General features: G+C 43.7%; 1 protein-coding gene across 4 annotated transcripts in view; it reads right to left on the reverse strand.

The window, feature by feature from the left end:
* SLC17A5 (solute carrier family 17 member 5) overlaps positions 1-16,609 on the reverse strand; it is a 41,660-nt gene extending 25,051 nt beyond the window's left edge. For 2 of the 4 annotated variants that reach the window (XM_075923773.1, XM_075923775.1), the window contains exons 1-4: positions 16,425-16,609; positions 6,244-6,440; positions 4,583-4,816; positions 2,405-2,492 (exon numbers count right to left, since the gene is read on the reverse strand). In XM_075923773.1, the coding sequence (XP_075779888.1) occupies positions 2,405-2,492; positions 4,583-4,816; positions 6,244-6,440; positions 16,425-16,497 (592 nt within the window). In that variant the 5' untranslated portion in view covers positions 16,498-16,609. Of the gene's footprint in view, positions 1-2,404; positions 2,493-4,582; positions 4,817-6,243; positions 6,441-8,342; positions 8,392-10,090; positions 14,837-16,424 lie in introns of those variants that run through there. The other 2 variants (XM_075923774.1, XM_014576937.3) reach the window with 2 other exon arrangements.
* Positions 16,610-19,039: the final 2,430 nt, after the last annotated feature.

Raw genomic sequence — 19,039 nt, forward strand, 5'->3', positions numbered from 1 at the left:
ATAGAAAAGTCTCATGCCATTCAACACACCATAGAACTATGAAAGAGAGTGAGAAAAACAGATGAATTCTTGGCCTATTACAGATTTCAGATAAATAGGCAGACTCCAAATGTGAAATGGAGGCAAACTGAAAACACAATATTACTTTGAAAAGTGACTGCATCTACTGACTCTCCCATTCAGTTTATACTGGTCTTAACTGCTGATAGCCATACAAAGGCACCATAGCTATGAGTGTGAAAGCTGGATAGTATTTCCATAGCCAACAGAACTGTTAAATAGGTTCCATTTGTAGGGCCAACATCTGTTCTCAGTTAGGCAAGGCAAACCCTATGAACTTCAGTGGGATTGTGTAAATAACAAGAATTTCATGTTGAAACCTATTACTGGTGATGTCTTATGAGCAGGAAAGACCCTTCCTTGACATTCCAATCCAAGATTCAGATGGAAGATATGGCAGTTAGGGGTAAGAAAAAGCCATCATCATACAGGCAGTCCCCGACTTACGCGGATCCGACTTATGTCGGATCCGCACTTACGAACGGGGCTTTCTCGCCCCGGAGGTCGAGGTAGCGGATTGCTACCTGCGAGCTCCGGGGCGAGAAAGCCCCGTTCGTAAGCTGCTCCAGTGCCCCTGGTCTGCTGGAGACCGCCTCCAGCAGACCAGGGGCACCAGGCGGGTTCCTGTGCTTCTGAGGCTTTGCCAGAGCAAAGCCTCAGAAGCGCAGGAACCGCCGCTGCTGCCGCTTGAGACCCGGTGCCTGTGGTCTACTGGGGACGGTCCCCAGCAGACCACAGGCACCGGGACTGAAGCCGCAGCCGCGGGGGGGGGCGGGGGAGGGAAGGTCCCGCGCCTCTGAGACTTTGCCAGAGCAAAGCCTCAGAGGCGCGGCACCCCACTGCCGCTGCTGCTCTGCTCCCCGTGTCCCTGGTCTGCTGGGGGGGGGGGCGCGGATAGTGTGCCCCCCCCCCAGCAGACCAGGCTTTTGTTTTGGACCCTGGAGCAGAGCAGCTGGGGCGCTGCGGATTGGTCCTGCAGCACCCGCTCTGGGCACTACTGGACCAACCCGGCAGCACCCCAGCTGCTCTGCCCCAGGTCCTGATTCAGCCGCTGCTGGTCAGTTTCAGCAGTGGCTGTATCAGGACGCCTGGGGCAGAGCAGCTGGGGTGCTGCTGGGTTGGTCCAGTAGCGCCGAGGGGTGCGACTGGAGCAACCCAGCACCACCCCAGCTGCTCTGCCCCAGGCGTCCCCAAGTCAGCCGCTGCTGAAACTGACCAGCGCTGAGTACAGGAAGCCCGAGGCAGAGTTGCTCTGCCCCAGGCTTCCTGGAATCAGCGCTCATCAGTTTCAGCAGCAGCTGACTTGGGGAAGCTTGGGGTTCTTAAGTTGAATCTGTATGTAAGTCAGAACTGGCGGTCAGTTTCAGCAGCGGCTGAATCTGGACGCTAGTTCCGACTTACATACAGATTCAACTTAAGAAAAAACCTACGGTCCCTATCTTGTACGTAACCCGGGGACTGCCTGTACTTGTAAACTAAGGCAATCTAACCTGGGAATCATTTAAACACTATCAGTACAGAACCTCAAAATATTGATCTTACAAAATCACTTTCGAAACCTAATCTGAATCCAGCAGATATCATTGTGTTGCTCTGTTGGTCAGACAGCTTAAAAAGTAAAAACAGATTAATGTGTCTGAAATAGGGCAATATTAAGAGATGTGCACGTTCACTTTGGAAGAAAGTTTCAATCACAGATTGGCTAATTAAACAAAACACAAGGTTCATATAAAACATACATTAACATAGAATTCTGTTTTTACTCTTGCCTGTGACTTTCTTTTCTCCTTGGTTTTAAAATATTAGTTTATTTATTATACAGCATCTTTGCAGCATAGTTTTCAGTAATTTGTTGCATCATCATGTATAATATAATTGTCAAAGTATGTAAGGACTAGAAATGTGAATTTTTACCAGTTAAGGGGGCAAGAGGCTGACCAGCTTCGTAGTGGCCCACCATGGACAGGGGCTGCTTTAGTTGGGCTGGAGCAGGTCCCATCTGCGGCAGGCCCTACCTGTGGGGCACCCTTTGGGGCATTAAACAAGATGTTTAATCAGTTAACCAATTAAATGGGATTTACATCCCTATTTAGGACCACAAAAACAAGTTGTACTGCACTGTGTTTTCATGTGTGGAGCAGACAGCAAGGAGCGTTCATCTTATTGTTATAGGCTATTTTCTTAAATCATTATCCTGAAGAGAACTGAAACAGCACAAAAATAGCATACCTCGTAATGAGGGTAAATTATGTTTTTAACTAGATAAGGGAATAGTTTTAAAAATTGTTGATAAACTAAAAATGTACAATCCTATTATCAATCTGAACATTTCATTCTCTTTCACCTGCATATGAAATGCTAAGGAGCTTGCTGCGTTCCAGCGGTGGAGCCCAAGATGACCACATGGCATGCATAGCAGGAAACGTAACCCCCTAGAAAACAATTTTTTATTCTGTTCAATATATGGTAATTCCAGATTTATTTATTCAAACGTTCATGTCTCAATTAAACCATATACTTCAGAACATCAGCACAACCTATTAGTCTCATGAATCAACAAGAAGCTATTCGACAAAAAATGCAAATAGACAGTTAGGCAGAATTAATCTTTTGCTTGTGAAAATGCCTTGTGCATAATGAGGATGCAAAAGTACAAAAAAACCCCTCTTTTTAATTCTTGTTTTCTCATATGCTAGAACAGGAATTATCAAATTTCATTAGATCAATACCCCTTCTGATAACAAAAATAAATAAGGAACCCCAGAAGGGGGGACAGAAGCCTAAGCCCACCCAAACCTAGCCACCTTGGGTGTTGGGGGTGGGGTAGAAGACAAGAAAGAGGAAGAGAGGAAAGCCAAATCCTAAAATCTTCAGCTGTTGGTAGGGGACCTGTAACTTGAAGCTTTTGGGCTTCAGTTCTAGGCAGTAGGGCTGGAGATTTCAGCCTCAGCCCCAGGCAAGGCTAATGCTAGCCCTGGTGACCCCATTAAAACAGGAATGCAACCCCTGTAACTCACTTTGGGATCCTGACCCACAGTTTAAGAACTGCTGTGCTAGAAAAACAAAACTATTTTGATACAGGGAATTATTTTAATTTTGATTAAGAGTTAATACAAGATGAGACCCATTCCTCACCCCAACTATGCAGGTGATTGTAAATTAATAGGAGGGAGGATTTTTAAAAAAGTTGTTCAATGAAAGTAGAAGTAAAATTAAGCAGTTTATTGATATTCCTTCCTTCACACATCAGAATGATGGCTCTCCACAAAAATGTGGCCCTCTAGTTATCAATGACAATGTTCTTCATAAGACTCAGTTATTGTAGACAGATTCTGAAAGGGTATTTTCACATTCTAAGGCAGTGGTAACCAGCTAATAGATCTGGATCTACTGATCTACTTGCAGCCTCTGATGGGTGATACTAACCAGTTTGGCCTAGGGATGTTAAATTTTGATTAATCAGCTAATCGAGTAGTTGATGGAATTTCCATGGCTCTTGTATATTTCAACGGCAGAGGTGCTGTGCCTCTCCCTTTGAAAAGTACAAGAGCTGCGGGTGGCTCTTGTACATTCAAAGGGAGAGGCGTAGCAATCAGGTCCCCCTTGTGCCATTTCCCCTGCTGTGCCTCTGCCTCCCCTGCTGCATCATCCTGTGGAGAGGGCGCTTTTAAACCAGTTCCTCACAGCACTGGCTTCTGCTCCCCCACACTTGGTGCCTCTGATACAGAGCTGCCGGTGGTGGGAGAAAGGAAGTGACTAGGCTTATCGGGTAGTTGACTAGTAGCTTACAGCCCTAGTTTAGCAAAGAAGCATCGAGTGTGGGCACTTCGGCTTCCCCTCCCCCCACCGTTGTGCATCTCCTGTCCTTTGCCTTGGAACTGTCCCCTCAGAAGCCTCCTGCTTTCTGTGCAAGGCAGGGGAGGAAGAGGCGGGTGCTGATGTCAAGGTGCCCCCTCCCACTCTGTATCCTATTTCCAAAGAGCAGAGAAGGGACACCACAGGATTTGGGATGGAGTTTGCTGTCTGCTTTTAGGAGTGGTGCAGGGCCAGGGCAAGCCTGCCTTATCCCCACTGCACCACCACCCACGAGCCACCTGAGGTAAGCAGCGCTCAGTTGGAACCCACATCCTGAAACTCTACCCCAGTCATGAGCCCCCTCCTGTACCCCAACCCCTTGCCTTATCCCCGAGCACTCCTGCATCCAAATGCCCTCCCAGAGCCTGCACCTACAACCCCCTCCAATACCCCAACTGCCTGCCCCAAGCTCAGCTCAGAGCCCCTCTCACACTCCAAATCCCTTAATCCAAGACCAGAGCTTGCACCCCAACCTGCTGCCCCAGCCTGGTGAAAGTGAGTGAGGATGGGGAAGGAAGGATGGAGTCAGCAGGAAGGGGCAGCCTCAGAGAAGGGGCACAAAGGTGGCAGGGCAATGGTATTTGGGTTTGGATTGCACAAATTCAAAAAGTTATCTCATGCTTAAAAGGGTTAGAGACCACTGTTCCAAGACAATGAACACCATTACCTCTCCAAGCCCCTCCAAGGCTCTGACTGCTATCAAGTATCCAACCCCCAGGTCTGCTGCTAAGGGGGTGAACAGAGTGAAGACAGCGGTACTCAGGATGCCACACCCCAGCAGCAGCTTCCCTCCTATTTTACGTGCAAGATATCCACCAGGAATCTGAGTAATGATGTAGCCATAGAAAAAAGAACCAAGGATCCATCCTTGAGTATCTGCATCCCAAGAATACTTTTTCCCCTGAAGGAGGAAAAAAAAAGAAAAAAAAAAGAGCTTAACTAGCTCTCTTTCTACATTGTACAATACTTTACATCAGATAAAGAATATAATTAAGTTTTGGTCCATGAGAGTCTCTATACCTTTCATCTTGGATTTTACTCACTTAGCCTTTATTTAGGCAGACATTTTTTGGAACAGGCATTGCATTATGGCTTGAAGCAGGCTAAGACACAGAAGAAAGAGAAAGTAGAGGTGAGACAAAAAGATTAAAGGGGGCAGGAAAGGCAGCAGATGGAAAGCAGACAGTTGTATATGGGAGTAACAAAGTTTCAGGGAAAAATGTTGTGATAACATTCAAGAAAAGAGAAAAATGCACTGCTGCGAGGAGATTAGTGTAGCAGAAATGGGAAGATAATCTTAACAGAAGACTGGAGGACAGGTAAAAGCAGAGACCAAAGTTGTGAAGTTTATAGGTAGAAATGTAAGAGATGGGAAGGGCACAGTAGAGAAAGTGGTTTTGGAGAACATCAGAGATAAAAGTTCTGCATCAGCATTAATTAATTCTGAGCATCCAGGTGCATTGTCAGGCACTTCACAGAAACAAGGAGGGATCTGGTGCCTGTCCCAAGTAGCTTCTGGTCTAAATTCAGATTAGACTCAACAAGCAAGTCCTAAATGAGCTAAAAAGGTGAAAAAGGAAAGTCAGGATGAGTTTTACCCTAATTAGATGCACAGTTGCCAGTTAAGACATGCATACATCTTCCGGGCCCTCAACTTTTTTTTTTTTTTTTTAAATAATCAATTCATTTTTCATAGGAAATGACAAAGTTTCAAGGAAGAGCTTCAGGGGAGAGAGATGGCTTGGCAAACAGGTGTTCCAGGGAGAATAGAAACAAAGTCAAAGTCTATTAGAAATAGATCAGGGAGAGTAGTTTCAAAGGTCAGAGAGAGGGAAGGAAAGAAACAGGATAGCTACGAAGAACCAGCCAGAACTGTGAGCGAGGAAATAAAGATTATGCATGCAGTAAAGATATAAACAACATTTCACAGAAAGTGAAGACTATGAAAAAACAGATGCAGCTTCATAATATGGCAGAGACAATGAGTTCTCAATTGATCTGATGCAGATACAACAATAGAGAATGTCCTCTTCTCACACACTATGCAGAGTGAGTCATATTAAACCTACAAGGTCAGTGTAGCCATTCTGCAAAGTATATTTTAGAAGGATGTAATAGTCTTGTCCTTTAGGACAGCAGAACACTGTTCATCTAAACATCTTAGATCTCAGAATAGCTCTAACAGACCCAATCTATATTTGAGAAGGCCTGACGGTAAAAAATACAAAAATGAAACTGTGCCTCCCTCCTCTAGAAACATCAAACTCAGTTGCAACATGCTGTTGAAAATAATGTCACATATTTTAGAAAATATATATTTAAGCCTACCGTTGTATTCCGAGGGATGTTTAGGGTAGAAGAATGTTCTGGACACACCTGGGAAGTTGTATTCTTTGTTAAACTTGAATCAGGCTCTACCATGTCTACAAGAGCAACGCTTAGATTCACACGTAATGCATAAAGCAGGAAGAATCCAAAAAAGGCCAATAATGCTAAATTGTAGCGAGCAGAGCAGCATGTAGGCACTGAAACACAAGATATTTAAGTTACATGCTACACAAAAGAGTTAAAAGCATTTTAGTCATAATAATTATGAATAAAAAGACAGACAACATGGTTTATTTACCCCAAAAATGTATTTTACATATTGAGTGACTGAATGGGTTGGGAAAATAAGATTTTGATCTAGTTCCCTGCTGACCCATACTAGGGGTGTAAATAGTTATCCAGTAGGGGCTGGAGCAGGTCCCTACCCACCAGCTCCTGCCCAGGGTCTCACAAGCTGGCTGGAGCAGCCCCTGTCTGTGACAGGTCCACTTGATCCCCAGCTGCAGGTAACATGCTGGCTCCGTGGGAGCTGGGCCAGCACGAGCTGCCAGCCCCACTCCCAGGGAGCCAGCAGCAAAGCCTCCCTGAAAGCAGAGCTGGCAGCTCTTGCTCCCAGGAAGGCTTCACTGCAGGCTCTTAATTTAAGCTTTATACTTCAGAGTCTGCAATATGCATAGGGTATGTCTAAACTATGCTCTATTTTCAAGAGAGGATATGCAAATTCTGTGGGAATTTACTTTCACTTTCAAAAGCTCTGCTTTTGAAAGTGAGATCGGAAGAAGATAAGCAGTCTGGACGCATTATTTTTTGGGGAAAAAAACCCTTTTTCGAAAAAACCCTGTAAATCTCCTTTTTTAAGGAAGAGCGTTTTTTTTAAAAGGGGTTCCCCCCAAAGAAACCGTGTCCAGACTACTTTCACTTTTGATAGCTCCGCTTTTGAAAGTGAGATCGGAAGAAGATATGCAAATTCCCACGGATATTGCATATCCTCTTTCGAAAATAGAGCATAGTCTAGACATAGCCTGTTAGGATTTTTAGCAGTTGAATGGTTTCTTATTTAAATGACTTTTTATATCCCTAACCCATATAAGTGTTGTAACTCTCCTATATCTCTTGGCAGTTAAAAGTATAAATATGTATCAGTCAAAAGTCTGAACCTCAAGTATAAATATGGTGCATGGTTTTTACAAAAGGGATTTAGTAGTATGGTTACAGCGGTTTCAAGTGGTCTTCTGAAACATGATTATTCAAACTGAAGCTTCACAATAAGAAAACAAGATTAGTGGCAAGGTGTTACGGTATATACTTTGAAATGTGTGCAGTAGTCTTTTTCTATTTGTGACTTAAGAGATACTCTTGAAGTGATATTGTAGAATGGCCACTTAGGGTTCCATGGTTGTCACATTTCTACAGATTCCAGGTCAAATTTTGGCTTGGATAGTACTCTATATTATAGAGTCTATAACAAGGTGAGATTTCTAACTCTGCACTGAACTCAGACTTGGATCTGCAAGCTGATAAATGGGATTTATTTGATTGCCTTTCACACTACTTGTACTAATGTGATTCTATAAATAGAACATAGCACAACAGAACTGAAATGTGACCCAGGAAAATTCAGCACATGTTCTCCAAGTTGATGGGATCGAAGAGTAGTAAAAATGTATCATTTGGATCAGCAAAGTGAAGCTCTCTCATTTGCTACACTCTGACCTTCTCATTTATAGATCAAAAGGTAACTCCAACAGTTCAAATAGTGCAACCCCAATAAACCAGATAACAATTTTTTTTTTGCTCTGTGCACTATGGAAATTGGGAACTAATCACCTTCTTTAAGAGAGACAGAGCAAATTATATACAATTTATAAATATGAGAACATTTTTAGTTATTAGATTGAATACTTTAAATACAATCAATATACTTTAATATACTAACTATATATTCATAAAAGTTAGACTATTTAATTTCAATATACATGGAAATTAGATTAAAAAATCTAATATTCACTTTCTTATTTTATACAATAAAAATTTGCTAATTAGGCAAATTGCCTGGGTGCAATGAAATGTGACTTAGAAATGAACTTGACCAAGGCTACCTGGCTTCCCAGCTCTAGTGGAAAGGGTTCCTGATGAAAGCAGAAGTCGCTGGAGACCATGCAAATCAGAAAACAGCAAGTGTATTAGTGCATTGGATGTCTGACCTAGAGATACTTTGTTGCATTTTGAAAATTATTGCCTACCCCTGTTGCATTATTGCCTACCCCTGCTCCAGATAATTCAACAACAATAAACTCTGTTTATGAACTAGACTACTAGACTAGAGTAATGACAGTGCCAGAAACAAAACAGCTGATAAATGCGGAGATAAAAGACATGAATGAATACAATTTAAAGCACACCCATTAAAAAAAACCCACACAAACACACACATTCAAACAGATATTTTGGTAGGAAATCCAGACGAGATAAAAACATCTGTGAAAAATTTTATTATGGATCAATTAAAAACATCCGCTACAGAATAAAATAAATGTTAAGAATGAATTCTAAGATGCACATCTTTAAAAGTAAATTGAACTGATGCCAAAATCACTAACATTTAAAAGCATGGAGATTAAGCCAGAACAGGGACTTAGTCAGAGAGAATGGGGAACATAGTCAAGAGTTGAAAATGAACTGTTGTGTGGCTAGACTTTCAAAGCAACATTTGCAGAATTAAATGCAACAGAGCAAGAACAGGATCCAGACACCTTGCTACTCAGAAGCAATGGATTACTCTGGTGAATAACTAAAATTATACTATGAGCATGACACTAAGAGAAAACAATCTGCTCTGCAGACATATCAGGGCATACACTGCTTCCTGGGTAAGTTTAGTATTATCAGACGGATTCAAAGAAATCTGAACACATAGGAGGGAAATATAATGCTACTTTGCTAAAGAAATCTGAACTGATGCCCAGTGTTTACAGACAGACATTTCAAGGAGTTTTAAAAACAAATAAGGATTAGGTTGGATTTGTAAAAGGTTATAGGAGAATGGGATTTCTACTGCTGAACTAAATCTGGAACTAATAGACATTTTACCAGCAATGCACTTGAAATTTAAGTATAGACTGATGACCACCAGCTTAAAATCCTATGCTTGTGTATATGCTAAGCACTTATTTTTCGACACATAAAAATTTAAATTACATAAAAACCCTATGCAAAAGAAACACAGGTCCATCTTTAACAGGGTGTGATAACTCTGAAAATCTTGTTTTTAAACAGTATTTGGAAGAGGTACATCTAACTTTTAAGTAAGATCAAGAAGTCCTCAGTGTGCAAAACTAGTCAAGCAACTTTATCCTCTCTTAAATTGCTTTGAAAGCCATTGGTTATTATGAGACAGTTTCCAAAGAATGAATACAATTATGGCTAAATCTATTTAGACATCATGGTTAATAGAAAGGTTAAACAAATAATAGTAATGGAAGCTTCATGACTTTATGATCTAACACTCCATTGGAGATGTAGATTAATTGGAATTTTTATTACGCTTCCTTAAGAAATAAAGTCTGGAAAATGAATGTACTGTACAAAAATCCAAGAAATTAAGGTGACCTAATAAACACGACTCCACCATACAGTACATTGCTCACCATCTATTTTGTTTATCAGAGATATCAACAGGTAGATACATTATTAGAGAATGCTCGATCAGTTAGTCAAGGCTTAGAAAGTTCAAAACTTACTTTTCTAAGATACATCTCACTCTCCTCACACCTTTCAAAATGATTATGAACAAGAAAAAGGCTACTGCAGGGTCCAACACAGACACACATGAAGTTCAATTCCTTACCTTGATCAGACCCTTCAGCTCCCACCTCTGTTGCTTTCAAAACCATGTTTAAATAGTCTCCTCCCCCTCTTTTTTAAGGAGGACAGTCTGTACAGAAAATTCCTAGATACTTTTTCAGTTTAAGGATATTGTACTATTGTATTTGTTCTTGTGGGTGAGGTGAGCCGCTCAAATGAGAGCATGGCACATTGTGCAAGCCTAAGAATGTATTGCTTTAACAACTGACAAGTAGAAAGCCACAAGCATCTGCTGCTCCTATGAGCAACATGCTTTCTTCCACGCATGCCTTATGGGTGGAACTACCACCACTCCTTGTCACAAAAGCTGCAAAACAATTACCAATCCTCTTTACAACTAACTTCTACCACAAGTAGGGCACTACTAAATTCATGGTCCATTTTGATCAATTTCACAGTCAAAGGATTTTTAAACTGGTAAATTTCATGATTTCAGCTATTTAAATCTGAAATATCACAGTGTCGTAATTGTAGGGATTCTGATCCAAAAAGGAGATGTGCAGGGGTTGCAAGGTTATTGTAAGAGGGGGTTGCAGTACTTCTGTGCTGTTGCTGCTGGCAACGCTGCCTTCAGATTTGGGCAGCCGGACAGCGGTGGCTGCTGGCCAGGAGTCCAGCTTTGAAGGCAGAGCTGCTGCCAGCGGTAGTGTGGAGGTAAGGATGTCATGATATAGTACTGCCACTCTTACTTCTTCATTGCTCTCTGCAGAGCTGGACCCTCAGTCAGCAGCAACCACTCTCTGGTTGTCCAGCTCTGAAGGCAGCACAGAAGTGGCAATATCATAAACCCCCCTTCCGACCACCCTGCAACTCCCTTTCGGATCAGGACTCACAATTTGAGAAATACTTATTTTCCTCATGAAATCTATAAAGTTTAAGGCAGGGATGGGGAACCTATGGCCTGCAAGCTGGATCCAGCCCTTGACTTTTCTTCATGTGGTCTCTGAGACTCAGAGCTCACCTCCCACCCAGCAGGGAGCTAACACTCCAGACACATAGGGACACTGCAGATAGCATATTAGTAGTACTGGCTTCCAGTAGCAGGTGGGGGAGCCTCGAATCTCATGGGTCTGATCAAAGCAAGCTGGGTCTGGATCTGGCCTGCAGGCAAGGGTGCCATTTACTGGGGGTGGGGGTATAATATCCTCACCTGACGTTGGAACCCCTGGATTTCATATTTGAGGGATGTTTAAAGCTGCATGCCCTGACTAAGGATGTTAAGGACTAGTCCAGTGTTTCTCAACTTTTTTTTTAAATAAAGTACCCCTTTTTCTAAATAAATAAATAAATACCCTCAGTACTTACAGTTTTCAGACACACACAATTTTTTTTCTACGATTGCAATACATTTGTTTAAACAACTTAATCGTAGCCAGGCAGACGATGAAATTTTTGGATGTAAAAAGCACAAAAATAATAAAACGCTGTAAAACTTAAAACAAAAATTCAGTTATCTTCAAATTTCAGTTGTGTTGATGTACTCCCCAAACTGCCCTCAAGTAACCCTAAGGATACCTGTACCACTGTTGAGAAACACTGGACTAGTCAAGTATCTGATAAGCAAATGCTTATCAGATAGTTGACTAGTCGATCACCCCGACCCCCCACTGCCTCTATCAGAGGGAGACAGCAAGGGGAGGGGGGGGAAAACAGGGAGTACTTCAAAGCAGTAGTGCCACACGGCTGATCCCAAGCTCAGCTGTGCAGCACTGTCCCTTTGAACGCCACCTCAGCATTCAAAGTGGCTGCCCCACACAGCTGAGTGCCAGGGGCGGCAGGTTTGTATAATTTTTGGTGGTGCCCAGAATGGGTCTAGACCCCTCCCCTCACTTGCCCTATTAGCCGATATATATTTTATTAAATAATGTAAAAATGGACTGGAAACCGTAAGCATTTAACAGTTTCCCTTTATTGCACAATATCACTGTTGTAAGAAAAAATTATTTAACTAAGAATATCAACGATATTAATACTCTTTTGAATATTGAAGCAACCAACCACACTCTGATCAATAACCCTCAAAAGCAAATACTTTCTAAAATTAAAACAAACATAGCCCCTTCCTTTGCAAAGTTCTTCAGGCCCTCACCCTTCTGGGAGCTGTAGGAGGCGGTTTTTTCATATATAACAGATTTTGGAACAATATTTTGAATAAAATTTATAACTCAGTCATTGGAGAAACTTGGTTTTAGTAAATTTTTTTTAATTGCAATAAATGACAAAAATTGAGTGGGGTCTGAGTGCAGAGATTCTTATCTATACCTTTTTTTATAAAAAAACCAACAAAACGCTCCCTGAGTATAAGTTAGCTAATTTGGCACGTTTTTTTCCTTACAAAAGAGTTTTGCTGTGGCTTGTAGATTGCTATCAAAGTGCATGCTGGAATAAGATTGAAATATTTATTAGAAACTCTTTATTCATTTTTTCACTTCTCGTAAATACTGTGACCTCCCATCTTTCTGCTGTTGGGTGAATTATATTATCTACAGCATCTGAAGTCATGGCTCTGGAGCATGTGAAACCAATATGTAGGGCCTTTTAAAACTCAGTTACCTAGAAATATGTTTAAAAATTCCTGTTAAACATACATTGTGGCAACAGCGTTGATTAATTCTAACCATCTTTTTATTGCTAAACAGTATCCTCATAGTTACCCTTTTTAGTTAAGTAGTTAGGATGATTGTTGCAAAGTGTAGGCTTATATTTTATTTGGGTGACTATCTAGTGTTTTTATCCAAGAGATAAATGTGACAGACAATAGTAACTCCAAATGTTCTCATGAATCAGGTATTGTTACATACATTCTGCAGGTATGTAAGGATGGGTGTTTTTGGATATGTAATACGTTCTTTTATATTGTGTATATTTTCCCATTGTAACCATGAAAAATTGCTCTTTTGAGACTGCCATTCCAATCAAGTTTAAAAGATCCATAATTTTGGCCCACAAGGAACTGAATGCAGTCAGTTAAGATAAACGTATTTGCATGTGTACTCTATTACATGGTTTCTTGGGTCTGGAAGAAAAAATGAGATGAAATATTTTCAGTAATCATGAGGCTAGATTTGACTGTTTTAACAGTAACAATTAGCTGATTCCCTCCCCTCGGCCCCTAGGAAATCTAATCAATTGTGCTCAATTAATGAGTGTACTGTAAATCAAAATAATTTGGAGTCATCAGCAGATTTACTCTATGTATACATACATTTAAATAAGCAGGACTTGGCCCTGTGTTTATATTTAAGGTTTATTTTTATAAATTAGAATTGATATTTGCACAGAGTTTAAGAACACAGGGTTGTTTAATTCATAATTAATATCCCGAACATTACCAAAAACATTTCTCCTAACCTGCAGGTACAGGTTGGACCTCCCTGGTCTGGCACCCCTGTACTTGATTGGTCCCAAACCAGGAAGTTTGCTAGGGGAGGTCAATGAAGACCCAAGGGCACTTGGACCAGCTCCTCTCCCAACCCCAGCTGGGTCCTCGGCCGCTGGACCCCTGCTGTCAATCTGGCTCCGCTACTGGGGTTTTCTGGTCTGGCAACATCTATGATTCTGCTGCCATAGTCCCCCCTCCCACACACACACACTGCTCCAACCACAGGGTCCCAAAGGATGCCAAACCATAGATGTTGCCAGACCAGTCGGTCCCAGATTAGAAAGGTTCAACCTGTGGTCTGTTTTTTACTTTTGCATAATTTGAAGATAAAAATTTACAGAATAAATGTTTTAATGATTCCTCATTATCATAGTATGCACTGTATTCTAAACTTTCAACCCCCTTCCCATCAAAAGAAAAGTCTTAAGTATTTGCTAAGTGAAAATGATAAGTCTGTAAAGTTCTTTTATCAAAACTCCTACAAGTGAATTCCTTCATAATTCACACACAAACAAAAAGACAAGCATTTTCAGTCATTGCCTGCATCTTACTTAGGTTTTTAAGAGAGAACTCTTTAACATGTTAAGTGAATCCAGGAAAGAAACACTGTCCATAATTGACTCTATCTCTTTTTGTCCCTTACTCTCTTTCACAGAATCTGTTTTGTTTACTAGATCTCCCAAAGTTCTTTTACAGAAATAAAGTAACTTTCTTCTGCTTACAGTGATGGCTCAATAGGGGCTCTTGTACATTTCAAAGGAGAAATGCGGACATGCCTGTCGACTAGTGGATGGAAATTCCATTGACTACTCGACTAATAAAATAACCGATCATTAACATCCCTAGCCCTGACTCCAGAGGCAGGTCTTAACTGCAACAGAATTTGTTCTGCTTGCGGCTTTGCCTTTGGAGCATGGAGTTTGTTTCTGCATTTGGACCACTGCTGTTCAACTTACAAATGTTCTTGAAATGGGGTGAACAGTGACTAATCCAAAGAGTTACAAAGGGATCTCACAAAATTGGGTGATTGGGCAACACAAGGGCAGGAGTCATTCAGTGCTAAGTGCAAAGTAATGCACTCGGAAAAATAGAATCCCAACTATACATAAAAAAATGATGGGGTTTAAAATAGCTGTTACCACTCAAGAAAGAGATCTTGGAATCAGTGGGGATAATAGTTCCCTGAAATCATCTGTTCAATGTGCAGTGGTAGTCTAAAAACTAAAAAGCTAACACAATATTGGGAATCATTAGGAAAGGAATAGATAAAAGACAATAAGAGACATACAGGCAGTCCCCGAGTTATGCGAATCTGACTTATGTCGAATCCGTACTTACGAACGGGGCTTTTCTCACCCCGGAGGACGCGGGCGGCGGGACCGCCCAGACGCGCCACAGTCCCGCCGCCCGTGTCCTCCGGGGTGAAAAAACGGCTCCGCATCTCCCTGGTCTGCTGGGGGGGGGGTCTGGGGGGAGGCTCCCGGCAGACCAGGGAGACGCGGAGCAAAGCCGCGGAGGATGCGGGCGGCAGGACCGTGGCGCATCTGGGCGGTCCCGCCGCCCGTGTCTCCCTGGTCTGCTGGGGGGGGGGGGGGGGGCGCAGCTAGTGTGCCCCCCCCAGCAGACCAGGCTTTTCTTGTGGACGCCTGTGGTAGAGCAGATAAATTGTATTTGGAAAAAGTACAGAAAAGGAACAGAAATGATTAGGGGTAAGGAACAGCTTCCATATGAGGAGAGATTAACATGACTGGGACTTTTCAGTTTGGAAAAGAAATGACTAAAGGGTAAGGGGATATGTTAGAGGCCTAGAAAATCATGAATGGTGTGGAAAAATAGAATAAGGAAATGCGATTTATTTCTTCACTAACATAACACAAGAAGTGCACCCAATTAATGTATAGGCAGCAGATTTAAAAGAAACAAAATAAATTATTTTTTCAGTCAACTTGTGGAACTCTGCCAAGAGATGGCAGAAAGGCGCATACCATCACAGAGTTCCAATTTTTTCCTTCCACTTTCTGAAACTGCCAACAAACTGAAAAATCAGGGTTGTTTTTTTTCCCAGTTTTGTTAACTTCCTCTTCTCTTGAAATCTATTTGCTTGCTTTTTCCACCAGTTGTGCTAAGGTCAAGACTTGATCCCACAATGACTTATACATGTACTTAACTTTACATCCACATAACCACCTTTGCACTTAAAATTAGGCATACATGTAAATCTTTACAGGATCAGGGCCCAGGGATGTATATTATTTGGTGCAGAGACTGTCTTGTACCACATATTTGTACAATACACAACACAAAGCCTGGGGTCTCTAAGGAGCTATCAGTTTTAAATAAATAATGAGAAATAATAATGAGACTGTTAAAGATCAGCACTGATTTACTTCTCCTGCCTCAGTCTTTAAAATTACCTGTGATTTAGTTTCCCCGCCCTATTCTTTTTACTTAACCTGTATACATCACTCACAATATAATACTCCCGTAGCAACCAGTTAATTGTGCAGAAGGACCAGAGATTCAGACGGAGGAGAGTGGGGGGAGGAGAAATGCTCAACCCTTTACAAATAATTGGGGGCACTGCGGAAAATCCCAGTTCCCTAAAAGGGACTTTTAGCAGCCGGCGGGATAACGGGGCTCGGACCCCGCGGGAGCCTCCGTCCCGCCCGGTGGCCAGCCCCGTGACAGAGGGGAGGTTACAGCAGAGGAGGCGCCTGGGTCCGCCCTGTCCCGGGGCACTGGCGGGTGGCTCAGCAGGGGCCAGGGCATCGCAGCCGCTCTCCGGGGCCGGCGGAACGGATCGGGGGGACCCCTCAGTCCCTGGGCTCCCTGCTCCGCCAAGCTGCCGCCGGCCGCGCCCTAGCAACGCGGGGAGGCCGCCAGACGCGCCGCCCGCAGGGGAGCCCCGGGCAGCTGCTGACTCAGCCCCTCTCACCTGGGCCGGGCTGGGACTCGCCCAGCAGCGGGGTGCGGTCCGTCCCGTCCTCGGGCTCCGCCGGCGGCCGCATCGCGCCCAGCGACAGCCCGCCCGTCGCCACCGCGAAGTGGACCCGAGTCCCGGCCAGGGCTCTGCAGCCAGGGGGGCCCGGGGCGGCCGGCCGCGGCCACGTGACTGCAGCCGGGCGGAAGCTGCCTCCGCCGCGCTGCCGCCCAGTCACGAGCTACCCCCTGAGCCGCCATCTTTGGTGATGGCAGCTTCTCGGGGCTGGTGGCGGGGGCCCACGGAGTCTCTCCCGCTGGGCGTGGGGAGGATTTTGCTGTATCCGGCTCCTTCATGCCACGTGCATCATGGGGCAGCGGGCTGGGGAGGGGCAGGAAGCAGGGCAAGGAGCTGAGGGTGTGGGGGGCTCAGGGCGGGGAGGTTTGGGGGGCTCAGGCACAAGGACGGGGGGGCGGGGCAGGGGAATGTGAGAGGTGCAAGATTGAGGGCTGGGCACATGAGCTGAGGGTGTGGGGGGCTCAGGGCAGGGAGGTTTGGGGAACTCAGGCACAAGGACGGGGGGGGAAGGGGAATGTGAGAGGTGCAAGATTGAGGGCTGGGCACAGGGAGCTGAGGGTGTGGGGGGCTCGGCAGGAGGATTTGGGGGATTCATGAATAAGGGCGGGGAGGGGTGGGGTGAGTGCAGGGGGGACAAGGGCACCGTTTTGCTTGGGCATCCACACATACCGGGTCGCTGCCAGTGCCACTCTTCCTCTTTTCCTGAGGATCAGGGAGCAACAGATGTGTGCAGATTGTGTGAAGTACTCCTCTGCTCTTCCAGTGGGCAGCTGGGAGTAAGATGAAGGCCCGCAGGCTGCACACTTTTCCCTGGCTCCCTGGTAGTCAGGGGAAGAGGAAGAGCAGGAAAGTTCTGGGTACATGAGGCTGCAGGGCCTCTCTCACTTTTCCTAAAGGGCAGTGGTGTGTCTGGGACTGGGGTTACCCCAGACTAAGGTAGCATGTACATCCCCAGCCAGCCCCTTTCATCTGCCTGGCTGCCTTAGCAAGGTAGTCTGCAGAAGAGCTCCAGGAGCCAGACTGGGAGCTTCTGTAGCTGAGTGCCTCAGCCTGCCGTCTTCATCTTGCCGGAGCACAGCTTTGAGGCTTACTGTCTTACTTTCACCTCTAGATTTGGGCCTCCTGTGGCTGTGGGCCTTCATGAGCAGCATGTCCGGTATGCCCCTATTTGTGCCCCTGCCTGGGGGCAAGGATCACAGCTTTACTCTCCCTCTCTCAATCTGAGTTCAGTTGCAGACAGACATTAAATTAGCTGTTTTATGGCTTTGGTTCATACATAACTAAAATGCCTATTTCAAGGAAATAAAGGGCAACTATGGAAAACTAATAGACAAAACTTGTAAGAGATGCTTCTTATTTAAACTTTAATTTGCACAATTTATATCAACTAAACAGCTAGTGGAAAACATTTCCTCCAGTATACTAGCAGTGTTCAGCTTTCCTAACTTTGTGAAAAAGAGTCTGCTATATTTGTTTTTGTGATCATACTGATAAATTCATTTTGCAGTAAGTTTTATAAGTACATAACCTTTGTGGTATCAACCATAATAGCTTCAACGTGATCTTGCAACACAGTTTGGCTGGGTGTACTCTATGAATTTACATCAGTATAGCTATGTTGCTCAGGGGTAAGAAAAACTCACACCCTGGGAGACATAGCTGTACAGATTGAACTTCTCAACTCTGTCATGGACCTGATGGGTCCAAACCAGAGAATTTGCTGAACTATGGGAAGTCAATATTACAGTAAGTGGTTGGCTTTATTGTTATTTTTCCAGGACAAATAAATGGAACAGTACTTGTGATGCTACTGTACTCATACACCCTATATCAGTGGTTTTCAAACTGGAATGTCAGACACTGGATAGTGATAGAAATGTAGCCGTGTTAGTCTGGGGTAGCTGAAGCAAAATGCAGGACAATGTAGCACTTTAAAGACTAACATCATCTAATCATCTAATAAACTAATCTAATAAACTAAGACTAATCATCTAATAAACCATCTTGTTAGTCTTTAAAGTGCTACATTGTCCTGCATTTTGCTTCAGACACTGGATCTCATTGCTGCAGGAGGCTCAGGTGACCAGTGTGACTGCTAAGGTAGGCTACTTACCTGTCCCGGCACTAAGAGTGCACCAGGCCCCTTCCCCAACCACTAGCTCTGCACTCCCATTGGCTGGGAACCTGTTTCTGGCTGCTTCTAGAGTGCAGCATGGTCTGTGGTGCCAGGAGAGACAAGAAGCCTGCCTTAGCACCCCTGCTACACTTCTGAGTGGGAGCTGCTCAAGATAGTACGTTTTTGCAGTAAGTTTTATAAGTACATATCCCCTCATCTTTTGAACCCGTCCACTATTTCAAAATATAGCGGAAGTGCTATTTCGCCCTCCCTGTAAACCTCATTGTATGAGGAGTAAGGGATGGCTTGAAATAGCGCTGTTTTTCAAAATTTGGCACAAAAGGATGAAATAAGCTATTTAGAAATAAACTCGAAATAAGCAAATTGTGTATCTTATTTCAAGTTTAGAGTGCTGTGTAGACACACCCTCCATAAC

The sequence above is a fragment of the Pelodiscus sinensis genome, chromosome 3, assembly GCF_049634645.1.
Source record: "Pelodiscus sinensis isolate JC-2024 chromosome 3, ASM4963464v1, whole genome shotgun sequence".
Lineage (NCBI taxonomy): Eukaryota > Metazoa > Chordata > Testudines > Trionychidae > Pelodiscus > Pelodiscus sinensis.